The 14,484-nt window shown below is 33.8% G+C and overlaps 1 protein-coding gene across 7 annotated transcripts in view; it reads left to right on the top strand.

Annotated features, from left to right (window-relative positions):
- The window catches only part of SYT14 (synaptotagmin 14), a 72,635-nt gene that overhangs the window by 27,412 nt on the left and 30,739 nt on the right, over positions 1–14,484 (top strand). For all 7 annotated transcript variants that reach the window (XM_031552372.1, XM_031552371.1, XM_031552367.1 and 4 more), the window contains one exon: positions 13,601–13,869. In XM_031552372.1, coding sequence (XP_031408232.1) covers positions 13,601–13,869 — 269 coding nt within the window. The remainder of the gene's footprint in view (positions 1–13,600; positions 13,870–14,484) is intronic.

Raw genomic sequence — 14,484 nt, 5'->3', positions numbered from 1 at the left:
GAAAAGAAAAGAAAAAAAAAAAGCTTTAAAGTTAGAAAATATATGGGAATAAAACTATTCATTTTCATTAGTTTTGGGGACAACCTGTTGTTCTCAAAGGTACAGGGAAGAGCAGTGGCCAATTCTTGACATCTTTGAGATTCTGTGAAGGAAGAGGTGTTTGTTTTGAATGAAGGATGGTGACCATGGTAATTAGCCTCATTGTTTCTTAATTAAAAAAAAAGATTATGATGACAAGGAGTACAGAGTCATTGTGCAAATATCACTGCTGTTCAGCAGTTGTGTGTGTGTGTGTGTGTGTGTGTGTGTGTGTGTGTGTGTGTTTGCAACATTAAGCTGATTAACTGTTGATTGTTAATACACATGATTTAGCATAAATGCCATGAGTTATCAGCCAATCTTGACTTCCTTCTCATTGTTTTTCATCACCAAAATAAAGTGACATAACCTGAGAAAGTACAAAGTAAAACTGAAAAATTAAAAGAAATGTATCTTATCTAATCTAGACAAACGTAAGGTTACAGACCTACATTGACACTGTTTGGAAAATGATAAAGTTTAATATGCCTTTGGTTTGTGGAAAACTTATCAGAATAACACAGTTAACTCACAGTGTTTATAGAAACGAGAATAAGAGGCTGTGTTTTATGTTTCAGTGTCTCTGGCTTAGATATTAAGCTTCAAAACCTGTGAATTTTAAAGCAAGGCTGAGCTTGTGGATATAAAAGAGTTAGTTAAGTTTTTGGAGAGTGTTTTGTTATACTGCTTAAAGAAGTTCAGATAACTGAGGAAAAGGAAAAGGGGCAAGAGGAGCATTTTACTTATCCATCCTCTTGTTCGCAAGCACTGTTACTTTTTTGGCACGCATTTATACGTAACTGTTGTATTTCCGTAAGTTTAATGAAGTCAGAGTTGATAGATTGTTCTTAAGGAATCTATACTGAGTTCATGTTACCGCATTTTTTTTCTTTCTGGTTATTTCCCTTTATTTCTCATATGTTCATTCAAATCATGGTAATGTCAGCAGTTTGGTTTTGAATCCTGTGTAAATTTTGCTGTCTGAGCGGGAGATGGTCTTTTGGTTTGAGGAACAGGTCAGAGTGTGGGAACATAATGGGTGAATAAGTTTACTAACTGGTGCTTTATTCACTGATTATTATTAGAAATTATTCCCAGCTTATTGGAATACAATTTCCATTTGAAAATGCCCATAATAAATTGGTATGAAGAGGCGAAACAATTTCTAATATTTCTATTATTTTCTTGAATTCATGCATAATCTCAGAGTTGCATATGATGTTTCTGCAACTCTTTTATGAAATACATGCTGAAATTGGGTACATTTTACATTTTCAGTGTTCCAACAAATGTGGAGTTAGTCTGTGTACTCCTATTTTCACTTTAATGTTGTTTCAGAATTGATCTGATTAGATTGTTTTGTGCCTGCATCTTTTCATTTTGGTTTCCCTGATAGAAAAAAGCCTGCCACTTTATTTCATTACAAGCATTGTGTATGGTATAGATACCTCAATTTTTTGAGAGGAAGAAGGGAAGGAACATTTCCAAGAGGTTTGATGTTCATCCCATATAGATGGCTCCGATTCCTACTGTGTCAGTTTTCTGGTGTTTGATAAGGCACACAAAGCAGTTATGGGAGAAACCATGACAGCATATCACTTGTATCCATGGTAACTCGAAAGATACTTTTGAACTCAAAAGGATAGAATAAGCCAGAGTAATAGGTGTCATTATAAGGGCAAAATACAAAAAAGGTTCATGCATGTGCTTTTAATTAGTTGCCAAAAATAGCTAGAATCAGAGATGATGCAATGAAACAATAATTCTTAGTGCTAGAAATGAGCAACATTTAAAGTCTAAAGATGTGCTCAGCTGAAAGGCTTTTATCTTACCATCTTATCGGTACTCAATCCATGAATACTAATAGATCTTCTATCATTTCCTTATCATGCTTAGGACATGAGAGTGCACGTTCATAAAAGCTCATTCAAGTCTCATATGCCTACAAGTTTTAAAAGTTCCATGGTGACATTAATTCTTGTGGCACAGATGAAGCTTTTTATGAATAGCGCATGCAATGCACTTTGCAATGTTTTACAAGTGTACCACTGGAAAAAATAAATGTAATGAGTGCTTCTTTATATGAATAATAATAATAAAAAAGATTGAAAATGCAGTTTAGTTTGAGATCAAAGGTACAGTATTTTCCAGAATAACTCTCTTTAATTAATTTTAAAATGAGAAGGTAAGTAATAGAAGGAAAGTGTGAAAATGTAATCTAAAACTTGAATAGATGCGCTAGAATTGAATCCTGGAGAACCAAAATAGAACAAAGTACATGTTATAGGATGTCTGAATAACCATTTTAATAGAAATATTTTAATATGGTGAATAATTTTAAAGTTTTCTATCTGAACAGCAGCGTTTGTAAGGAATCCATCTTGCATCGCAGTGCAATTCTTCACATTATTTCCTCTGTTGCTATAGAAACTAATTCTAGTGCAGCTGTGATCGCTTATCAAAATTCTAATGTTTCAATACCCATTTCTTATTTTGAGTTATTTAAATAGCCTTATCTTACTTTGAGTCAATCTGCACATTTCATCACTGTGGAATTGTTGACTGGTCAAAATGTTAATGCAAAGAGATAGCAAATGCTGTTTTTCTCCCTTTCTGCCATCTAAGTTATCATACTTATTGTTAAAGTTTGAATAACAGGCAAATTAAGGCTTTTTCACTTGATAAATAATAAAGGTCAATATTTGCAGTCGAACATTGTCATTTTGATATGGATATTACTTCCTAGGTATAATCTTAATTATATTTAGTATTTTGTGAAACTTACATTTTTCTAGTTATTAATACATGATCTTGGGATGTATCTATGTATGTATTTGTGTTTATAGGTATGCATTTAACAAAAAAAATATGCACAAATATAGTTTGTGGGGTTTTTTTTTGTTAGTAGCTTTTACGTAAAACCTGTATGTGGACATGTTATCAAGGTAAAAATGTCAGTGATGCGGAGGTATCTACAACTAGTCAGCTGCAAGCCGTACTGGAGTGAAACTTCACCAATTAACAAAGCGTTCTAAATTTCTTTTGCTTCTTGTTTTGTTTTATATATTTTTATTTTATTAAACAATGAAAGGTTATACTGGTGAGATATTATATAATAAATCAGAATGCAGCAGTGTAATTCGTTTAACATATATACAGAGAGAGAGCTATATGTAAAAGTAAATATATTCACCTGTAAATTCTTAAACTACTGTATTACAGAAGAGACTTCATACATTTGAGGTAATTCTGTGCTGTATAACCAAGGATGGGAACCATTCTTGATCCCCATAGGTTGTAGAACATATTTTATGTAGTACAAAATACTGTACAATGAATAATAGGTTGAAAAAGACTCATAGGGGTCATCTGGTCTGATTTTCTGATTGAAGGGGAGCAGCTAATTTCAGGCCCTAGCTAGCAGAGCTTTTAAAACATTCAAGGAAGAAGATAATGCAGACTCTGAGTAATAACGTCTGAGTAACCTCTTCCAATCTATAACCACTCTAATTCCTAAGGTTTTTTTCTCTTATATTTAATGAGAATTTCCTGGGTAGCAAAGTGTACATGCATCAGTTACATACTGGTTTTATGTATTGCTTAAAAATGTAATCTTACGAAGTCTTAGTGCTGAGATTAAAAAAAAAAGACAAAAACCTCACAGAAGTAGCATTCTTGGTGTGAACTGTGTTAAATATCACTCTGCTGTGTATATTTTCGGTTGTAGTGATCTAAAGACCATGCTGACAACAAAAACAGGTAGGATGATAATAGTTCTCAAGACATATGTTGTATACTTTCTAATCCTGTAGCAGAGATTTTGAAATGTTCCAGCAGTACTTTCAAAATAATCAGTCTTTATAATGAGTGTTCACTAATTTCACATAGAGAGAAATAAATCATTTTCAATTTTGAAATTATCATACAAACATTTTGCAGCTGTAGATGTCAGACTTTGATTGCTAATTAACTCCTGCTTACTACCTTTAAGTCTCTTATTCAACAAGCAAAATTAAACAGTAATTTCAAATTGTGTATATTTTTTCTACTAATACAAGAAAGGTTCACGTGAAACAATTTTTTTTGTTGGATATGCATGTTTTTATTCTGTAACACTGCCTAATATGTTTAACATTTTTAAGTACAGAGCCATTTTCATGACATCACAATTTTCCAGTTAGTCTTTTGTGCAGAACAATATGCTGCACTAAAATCTGTTCGTTAGCATGATTGTTTCTTTGGGTGGATGACAGGGCAGAGTCATTCATCTCCTGTTTGATGAGGGCTGAAGCATCATCACATAGACCTTATGATTGCTGCAGTACGCAGCTTAGCCGCTGTTCTCTGACCCTCGTAAGCAGACATCTTGTGACTTGTAGCTATGACTGAATGAAAATATCTTCACCCGCAAGTCATACGTTCATTAAGTGTTCTCAAAAATCAGAAAATGACCTGTTTTGTGAATTATATTGTGACTATGGAAGCATAGCATAGCATATTTCGTCATACTTGACTTATTGCCTACTAAAGCAACTTATCTGTAACAGTAGGAATTCTGGAAGCACTGCAGAGAAATGCAAGAAATTTAGTTTTGTGTGATCATGCTTGTGTGTGCTCTGAGAAACTTGTTTGAGGCTTTGCTGGACCAAGTGGAACAGATTCACAGGCTCCCTGTTGCTTAACCCGTGCCTTTTCTGTGCATCTTCCTACTGGATGCCTGAAAGAAAGATATCTTGGTTTGAAAGCTTATCCGTTTTCTGTGATTTTACTATTTCTCCTTTCTTTTTGTGGCACATGGCTTCTGACTGCTTTTTATTCGGTGAAGTTATAGGATCTGTTTCAAATTAAATTTCTGAATTTTTTTAGAATTGTTTTTACGGGAATACTCTAATTACTGTAGGAAATACAGTTCATTTTACTAAAGGAGGTCACTGAGCTGGTGTGTCAAGGAAAGAAGAGAAAAAAAGTACCTGAACTGACAAGAGAAACTGAGCTCCTTTGGAATCTCAAAGTCTGAATAAACAATTAACGCCGTCTCACCCTCATTAGGAGAAATAACTGATAATAATTATATAATATAAATATAAAATAAAAGTCTATTCTTAAAAGCACCTTTCTTATCCTAAAATATAACTAGCCATGTTCTCTAGGTTGCATAGATTTTCACCTAGAAATATGGATATTCCCACCCATCATCTTTTCAGATTTTTTTTTATCTCTTTACTCTGTTGACATTCATTTTTTCTCAGATCTGAACCAATTTTTTATATGTGTTGTTTTATTTTCCTTTTCCTTCATCTTTCTTTCTCTGTGATTTTTTGTTCTGTTATTTTACATGTTAGTAATTTTTCTTCCTGCTTGCATCTTTTTTTTTTTTCCACACTATTTGCTCTTTTTCTCATTTTTTTGCAGATCTGATGAACTTCTCTCTCCCTTTATTTCTCCTCATCCCTTTGCTGATTTACTAACAAGCTGTCACTTTGAGTCATTGTGCTTACTTTCTCTTTTTGCCTTTTTTTTCCTCTTCCCTTTTTTCCCATGGTAATTTTCTTTATTTTTTCCTTCTCTTGCAGTGCAAAGCTGATGATAGTAGAAAATCCTGTGGGATTAGATCTCTAGCTAGTGGTTTGGAGGTTTGTGTGATTCTGGCATTAAACAATTTGTTTGTGTGCTTAGATTAATAATAATTTAGAAGGCTTGAAGTAAAAATGAATTAAAACTAGAAGAAACGTTGTGCGTGCTAGACTTCAAAGATTTGGTTTTAATTCTACACTTCCTTGAAAGGTTTCTGTGTGGCTATGAGCACTTCAGAGCTATATTCACAACAATCTCTATTGCCTCTCATTTAAATCTGTACTTCAGTTTTCTATCTGTAAAATGCCAAATACATTAACCTCTACTATTTAGCCATAATATTTGTGTATATCCTCTGTTATGAGATAACTAAATCAGCATCATGTAAGTATCCGAAAATGTTGGGCAGAAAATTTAGCACATACTCTACTGAAGTAGTCAATGCAAAATCATTGTAACGCTGCTCTTTGTTAGTGTTCCATGCCAGCATTACTTCTATTATTTGTTGAGTATTATTTGGTCTCAAAATTGCTATGAAAGTAAGAGGAAGGAATTAAAGCCATTTCTGTGTTCTTATACTGGAAGCAGTTCTTCGTTGAAAATATCTTTCCTGGTTCATTTTAACCAATCAGGGTAGCAATACATACTACTAAAGAGAGAGCTGAAACACATGGGAACTCTACAGAATTTTTGAAAAAGAATTACAGAATGGGGTTACTGAGGTGTTGTTTGTTTGTTTTGTAGGGGAAGTTATTTTAAGCTGCAGAAAGAGTTTGTGCTAAAGGTAGTTCTTATGTCTTACTTAAACTAAAAGTAGGAAAAAATGGAGGAATTCTGATTATTTTTGTGACACTTTTAAGTGCACTGTATACTTCTACATGGATCTATTATTATCAAATTAGAGATTACCATGAACTTAGAGGTCTTTTCTGGTAACATTTGGAAACTTTTGTATTTCTTGTTAAATCAAAAATAGATGTACCTGAAAAAAAATAATAAGTATTAATATGTTCAAGAACACTATACATTAATCCTGCCTTCTAAACATACTTTTTCCTTTATTTGAGACCAAACACAACGAGAATCAGAACATTACCAGAACACTAGCTGTATATTATGGTATTTTACTAATATTTGATTTCAAGATCTCAGTAGCATCTTTTTCACCTTCCCCACCCTTCATTCTGCAGCACAGTTCATGTATTGTGTGTGTAATATTAGTACTATTAAACTAGACCGGAATTTGAACTGTAATTTGCAGTGGAAAATGTATTCAACTGGAGTATAGCAATGACAGGAAAAGATTTTCTACAGTTCCTGTCCAGCTACTACAGCACACAGATTTGTCAGAAATGGAAGTTCTCATTGAGAATCATTTACAGTATGTAGATTCTTCAGAGCTTTTTAGCTGTTAAACTCAAAATTCTCTCTTTAGCATCTGAAAATGCTGGAAAGCTGAACCTGGGTAAGGTTTCAGAGAGATGATGAAAGGCATTTCCTTGTCACCATGTCTAGAATGTCTATTCTAAAGATTTCAAAGCTGATTGTCAGTCATCCTTGACAAAAGTGACTTATGGCGAATTTTAAATGAAAAAAAAAAGAGGAAGTATTATGAATTTAATTTCATTTTTTGTGGTAATTTTGCTAGTTTGGAAAAAAATAACAGTAAACAGAGGTGTGGAAGAATATTTGGGTTTTTTTTAGGAAGTTAGCCAACATAGTAATTGGAAGAGAGGTGTAAAAAGTTGGCTGCTTATACAAAAACAAAATGAAACCAGAATCTAAATTAAATGAAGTTTTTCTGTGTACAATGTTGAATTAATATGGTTATTACAAATACTTTGCCTAAGGAAATACAGTCGTGGAAGGGATGGCAGGCGATTTTATGATTTCGTTTCTTTGAGATTAATGCTTCAAAAAAGTTTTACAGAGTTGGATATAGCCTCAGAAAAGCAGTGTTTTTGCAACCTCTTTTAAAAAGATGAAAAAAATAATCTTTGGGAAAGTTTGATCAGATTTATTTATTTACATCAGTATGCGAGTAACATGTTGAACCAATAGTTCAGTCTTTGGGGTGTATTTTGGATAGCTGTTCAGAAAAAAACTGAATTAAACTATTTTCTATTCGAATTACTAAAAATACTTTAAAAAAATCAGAGAATGATAGTTAAATTGTAAGAAAATGAATTCAAGGAATGCTAGTATGTAATTTTCATTCAAAGACAACGAAAATATTTGGGAAGGAAACAAAAGGATTTCTTTGACAGTTAGTTCACTATAATGTTTTAATAATGCATTTGTATTTAAATGTTCTAATTTAGGCTAATTTTAGAAAGAACTTGGAGTTCTTCAGCAGTGTTGCAGTTTTCTGTGATCTTTATTGTAGAAGAAATATTTCTTCTTGTCTAGTGGACTGTCTCACAAATCAGTAGTCTAGTAATTGCAGATAAGAGTAAATCCTTTTTGTCAGTAAACAAAACCAAGCTGTAGTTCTGCGGTCTCATAATGTAAACAGACAAATTAAAAAAAAAAAAACTTCTGTGCAAGTATCAGCAGCTTCAACTCATCTTAGACCTTTCTTGTAGAAGAAACTTGAAAGTAGCTTGAAGAACTATGTATCTATAAACACTGTTTTATGTGTTAAGTTTAAATCTGGGATCAACCTCACAGGGTATGTAAATTTTATAAGTATTAGGAAACAAAAGAAAACTTTAAAACAGGACAAAACAATGTGATTACCTTTCTTGTTTTTGAATAAGTTGCTTGATTAAGGCAATAGTTCTTCTGTGAATAGAAGTCTAAAATGGGTCAAATAGAAGAAGAAAGCTGATAAGACTTTGTCCATTGCCCATAATCACTCCATACCTATTGTGTTCCCTTTATTTCATTAAGCAAGACTTATGCCATAACTCTTTCAGAATAGAAATATAGATTCATTTTATTTTATTTTATTGTAAAATACACGTTTTTTTCCTCATAAAGTTGCATGTAAGCTTCATTTAAAAGGAAAGAGAGCCCCGAGGTTTCATTCAATATTTAATGTTTGGATTTTATACTGCTTGTAACATGGAGTAATTCAGTCAACGTAATATTTTGGATGGTAAAAAAAAGTTCAAACATGAAAATTCCATTTGGACTGTCTGTGCTGCATGTCAGAAATCTCTAAGGGTATTTAATCATTCAGAATAAGAAAGGTTTCTTTAATTTTTAACCAAGTATTTCATTTTATGTTTTATTTAAATTGTCTTAACATCTATATAGAACCCCTTGAAGGCTTGAAAAGTTGAAATTTCTTAGACAAAAAAAAATTTTTTTGAAGTGTATGTGGAGATATAGGAAGAAAATGTAGTGTTTGAATATGAAGATACTCAAGGTAATTTCAAAATGCGGCTTGCAAAATGATTACTTTATATCACAATTATTTGTTTAAAAGGAACTAGAAACCAGATTCCCCGATAATTTTTCTGATAATGCTGCGTTCCAAAATAGCATGAATATTTATAAGAGTGATATATACGAGAAACTCAAAGTTGCAAAAGGAAAGTTAATTATTACTTATGAGACAAGGGAATTATAACTGCAGGGATAATTTCTCTTCTCTACGTTAAGATAGAAATTCTTGGAATTACTCGGGAAACATGGGCTGAAGAAAGCTTATTTTCTGCTGCTGCTAATGACAGCTTTTAGGAAAATTAATGAAGATAGCAAAGTCTAAACATTGTAGACATGGAAAGGAACATCACCAGCTTCATGGTAAAACATTGTACAGCCTAGTGTGGTCCACAAGGAAATGATTTGGCAACATTGGGTAAGTGTGGGATGCACCCCTCAGCGAGTAAAGTGGTGTGCACTATCTTTGGGGTAGGAAAGGGATGATCCTTCTGGATATCCTGGAACCCAGACAAACCAGCAACTCTGACCACCGGAGGTGCTGACTAAGCTGAAGGCTCAAACTTCCAGAGTCAGGATGGGGAACATACCAGCCTTTCTCTCACAACATGGTAATGCCAGTTTGAAGGCTGTGGAGCACTTTACCAGTTTTGGCTGAACAGTGTAGTCCAGAATTGGCACCTTCTCACTACCATATGTTTGGGTCAATGAAAGATGAGCCGCATGGGCAACGCTTTCCTAGCAGTGACACTATCATAACAGCTGTAAAACACTGGATCACTTCCATGTTTGCAGATTTGTACAAGTGCAGCATAGAGGCTCTTGTTCATCACTGGCAAAAATGCATAGCTACTGGTGGTTGAAAAGTACTTTTTTGTAGCTGAGAATTTGCTCTATCAAATAGTGTTATTGCACTATTTGTAGTTATTGTAGTTTCCATGGAAAAAAATGGTAGGCATTACTTTTGGAGCAACCAATATATTTGGGGTGAAAAAATTGTTCTGAGATCTTTATCCTGTAAGTTTCTTTTCATCTTTTCTCTGTTCCAGCATTTCATGGCTGGGAGGAACTTCTGGCTAAACTTGACAGGATTTCATTGTGATGATTCCTTTATTGCAGTTTTAGGATATATGCTTGCTGGCTGTTTGTTGTTGTTGGTGGTGGTGGTGGTGGTGGTGGTTGGTTTTTTTTACTGAATTGTACTGAATTGTGTAGAAAAGATGCTCCATTTGATTTTAGGTTTTCACTATAACCATTTGATGAAGAATAACTCTTCAGCAACATTCAGTGGTCTTTGGAATGCTTTCTTTGTGTGTACAATTTGGGGCAAATATAGCAGTGTATAAATATGCACTTTAAAATAAAAATACCGTATATATTTTAAAACAATGATTCTATAAGTAAATATAGAAACATTTCAGAACATACTTTCTTTTCAGCTCCAAATGTCTTTCTCCAATGCAATCAGGGATAGATCAGCAAGCATTTACTCTGCTTTCTTATTTTAAACTTTGGTATGTATGCAAAACATTGTTGAATATTGATTATTATAGTTGCTAATTCTATGCAATTTTTAAAGGAAAATGCCCAGTATCAGACATTCAGTTTTGCTGTATTCTCTTCTGTCTATAATATCATTTATCTTTGATATCATCAATAATTATGTAATCACGTAATTGAGCAATTTCAGAGAGCCATAACACGATATCATAATTTTAGTGAAACAATTACTGCTGGGAGGAGGAAATTAATTAAATAACACTGAAAATGTCATTGAAAAACTATCTTTAGAGAAGCCTTTTCTGCAAAAACAGTTCATGCTTGTTGAGACAGAGGTGTCCTTAGATTTTTAAAGCTGGTACTGGATTTTATTTATTTATTTTCTAGAACTTATATGTTATTTCTGTTTAGTAAATAAGCTTTTAAAAATATGTAGATAAAACCTGCCCCAGTGTTTCTACTTTTCAGAGATTTTAAAATCACAGCTGGTTAATATTTCTGCTTTTCCTCACTTCTTCCCTGCCTACATTAAAGTACCTTTTCTGTCATGCAGCCTGTGCAGTTTTCCCATAGGGGCATATAATGGAGTTCATCAAAGTGGAAAAAAAGAAGTGAGTTATGCAGCCATTTGTTTACTCGTGTAAGACAATAGTGGTGTTGATAGTTATCCAGAAATACTTTCATTTCTTTCGGCTGCCGAAAAGCTGGGAGTTAAAATGTCTTTTCAGATGAGACTCCAAGTAAAAAAGAATTAAATTGCATCATGCTGTTTACTGTCCTTTTAAGGCTGTTTGTTGCCCTGTACGAATTATGAGCAGGAATTCTTTTGCTCTGAATTTGATTAAATATTTAAGTAATGAAAAGTCTTGTTTCATGGTATAGAAAGTCAAAGGATATTTATTGTTTGGTTATGATTAAAATATCAATTTATATTCTAAAATAGTGTTTATCTAGTTTATCTAGTTTTACAGGCACAATTTAATCTCCCCAAAAAAGTGCTGCCCTATATCCCTTCATGTTTTGCAATTAGATTTTCCCCATTACTTCCCCATGTGATTTCAAGATTCTAACAGTCCTACTTGAGAACATCTTTTCATTTGCAAGGCTGTATGTGTATCTGCTGGAATGATGACTGCAGTTCGAGCGTAGGATTCCCTGCCTGCTCATTTTTTGTTCCCTGCTCTGCGGGGCTTGAGTTTCAGGAGCACAGAGCTAACTAACAGTGGACAACCTTTTGCGTGAATGCTGTAACAGCGTAACAGTAACTTGGGATTGCTCTGATAGGGCTGCCTCTGATGGGTTCATCACGGGAGAGAGGATTCCTGACAGCGCAATCATCCGGTAGAAGCACTTTGCATTGTTTTTATTACTAATTTGTCTTATCTAAAGTTCAGAAAAGCTCACTAGGAGCCCAGTGGAATAGGGAAGAACTCTGCATTCCCCAAAAGAGCTGGCCTTTGAGGCCAGAGAAAAATCTGTGCAGTAGATATGCCCCATAATGAGCTATGCTGTCACACTTTGGAGATCTGCAGCATGTTGTGGCTTCCTTCTAGCCAACGTGTCTGGGTTTGCTTCTCTTGAACAATGTGAACAATGTGAACCAATGTGCTTGATGGTTCGGGCATCCATCAAGCCCCGGAAGTGTTTCTGCATGCTCAGACAGATATTGTCCAGTCTTCCAAAGGAAAAGATAAAAAGATGGGAGCTTTCCACTTGTTATTGCCTGAGAGCACCACATTACTATACTTTCAACATTGCTTCATATAAGGCTAACTTTCTAACTGTTTTGCATAGCTTGTCCAGGTGATACATTGAACTGCTGGTAGTTACGCTGAAATGATTAAAGGGTTGTATACTTTATAAGAATTTAGAACATGGACAGGACAATTCTGTATGGAAAAAAAATTGATGATGAAACTAAAACGTGCCACCTTTGTCATGTGGGAAAGAAAAGCATTTTCTGCCTTAGTTAGAATCTGAAATCAAGACTTATGTCATTCTAAAGTTCAAACTTCTGTTAGCTTCCTTTCTGGTAGAATTTCCTACATGTGTAGGAAGTGGTATGTCTGACAACAGAAAATATTATTGCTTTGAAGTTTTTTGTTTTTTTTTTTGCATATGTTATTTCTACATGTGTATGGTATTGAAATCTTCGTTAAAACTTCCATAACTGACATAAGCAAAACGTGATACATGTTTTACCTATCCTTGGTATTAATTTCATTTCATATACTGCGTGTTTCACTGTCATTTCCCATCTCTGTGTAATGCTGTGTAGTAAAATCTAAGACTGAAAATTATTTGGAATTAACTTTCTGTATCCATAGCCATGCATCCTGGGTTGATTTTCTGAGGACGTGTTCCCCACAGTTCTATCTGTCTAGCTAGCGTAAGTGTAAAACAAAGATGCTGAGCATCAAGCATTCACCCCAAGCACTAGATTGCTCATGGTGCTATTTTCAGTGGCTGGACTCAGTGTCTACCTTCTTAAAACAGCGTATTCTACAGTGTAGCCATTCTTAACGAGTAGTAAAAAATCTGTCTCAGAGACACTGCTTCTTTTGATAAATTCAAAGTGAGTAGAGTTCAGTGGTGTGAAAAGGCTTGTGTCAGCCTTTACTAGCAACTTGAGAGGTAATCAGAAGTTAGATATCGTGGCGTTAGGAAGTGTGTTTTGTTTCCTTAATTTGTTTATATCCCACCTGTGCAGAATGTGACTCAGGATACCAAAAGGTTTTTGCAAGGTAAGCATTAAGGAATTCATACTCGAAATTTTTGCCATATCATATTTGTGCTATATTTATTTTTATATGGTTTTCACAGTTCATTTTGACTATATATGTAATACTTTGTTTTTTCCTACATTCTTCATCTGAGAGATCATTTCTTTCTTTTTCAGTGAATTTGTAGTTTTTCAGTAGTACTTTTATCTAATTTGTAATGTAAAAAAGGACTACTTTAAATACTCTTTCCAGATATTTGGAATTAGCATTTTCCACAGAACTATTTCAACAGAAAATAATCAGAAAGTAAGTAAAGAATTTTCACTTATTCTCAGCTAACTGCATTCAGAGAATGAGAAGAACGCCTCCACTGGATGAACTGCAGCCACCTCCGTATCAGGATGATAGTGGTTCTCCTCATCTATCATGTACACCTTCTGAAGTTGGAGACAGTAAATGTGAATTTTCCCAGTGTAGCAACAGTCCAAGATGTTCATATAAGTGTCCAAGTGAGGGAAGCACGGGACATGAAATAGAAAGCTTCCATAACAAAGGATATGAAGAGGATGTACCAAGCGATAGTACTGCTGTCCTTAGTCCAGAGGTAAGTGAAGATGGTCTGAAGTGTCATATAGTACAACCTTTCTGGAGCTTTTTTCCCTAAAAAAAATAGTGTACAGAAATTTGAACACTTGTGTTACAGCTTATACCTTAAAAAAAAAAAAAAAAAGTTAAGAAAATATAATAATAGAATTTCAGATTATTAATTGTAGTTATTGTTATGACATCTCAACTTTCAAACAAGTTCCCAAAGAGTGCAGATTATTTCTGGAACCAGACAGAAACTTCATCATTTTAGGGATTGAAATAAAAATCCTTTTTCTTCCACTTATTTTTTCTAATCTAAATTAAACCTAACTTTTTCTAAATTAAAGCAAAAGCCAGGGAGACAAAAACAAAAAAAGATTAATGCTTTCCACGTTGAAGCAACTGATTATGTAAAATATCTTAAATGGTGAGGGGAAAAAAATTACAAAGGTTTTTTTAAAAAATTTGTTGATGATACAATGGAGATTTAGACCACTTAATTTCCCCCTCTTCCATTCTAAGTTATAGTAATATTTATTAATCATTACTACAAAGAAATAATTTATCATTGACATGTCCTTGATGAGTTTTTTTGAACAACCAGTTACTGTGCAAATCTCCCTTTTTTTTT

Source organism: Meleagris gallopavo, chromosome 2 (genome assembly GCF_000146605.3).
Source record: "Meleagris gallopavo isolate NT-WF06-2002-E0010 breed Aviagen turkey brand Nicholas breeding stock chromosome 2, Turkey_5.1, whole genome shotgun sequence".
In the NCBI taxonomy this organism is placed as follows: Eukaryota; Metazoa; Chordata; class Aves; order Galliformes; family Phasianidae; genus Meleagris; species Meleagris gallopavo.
This window is presented reverse-complemented; position numbering and strand designations above follow the sequence as displayed.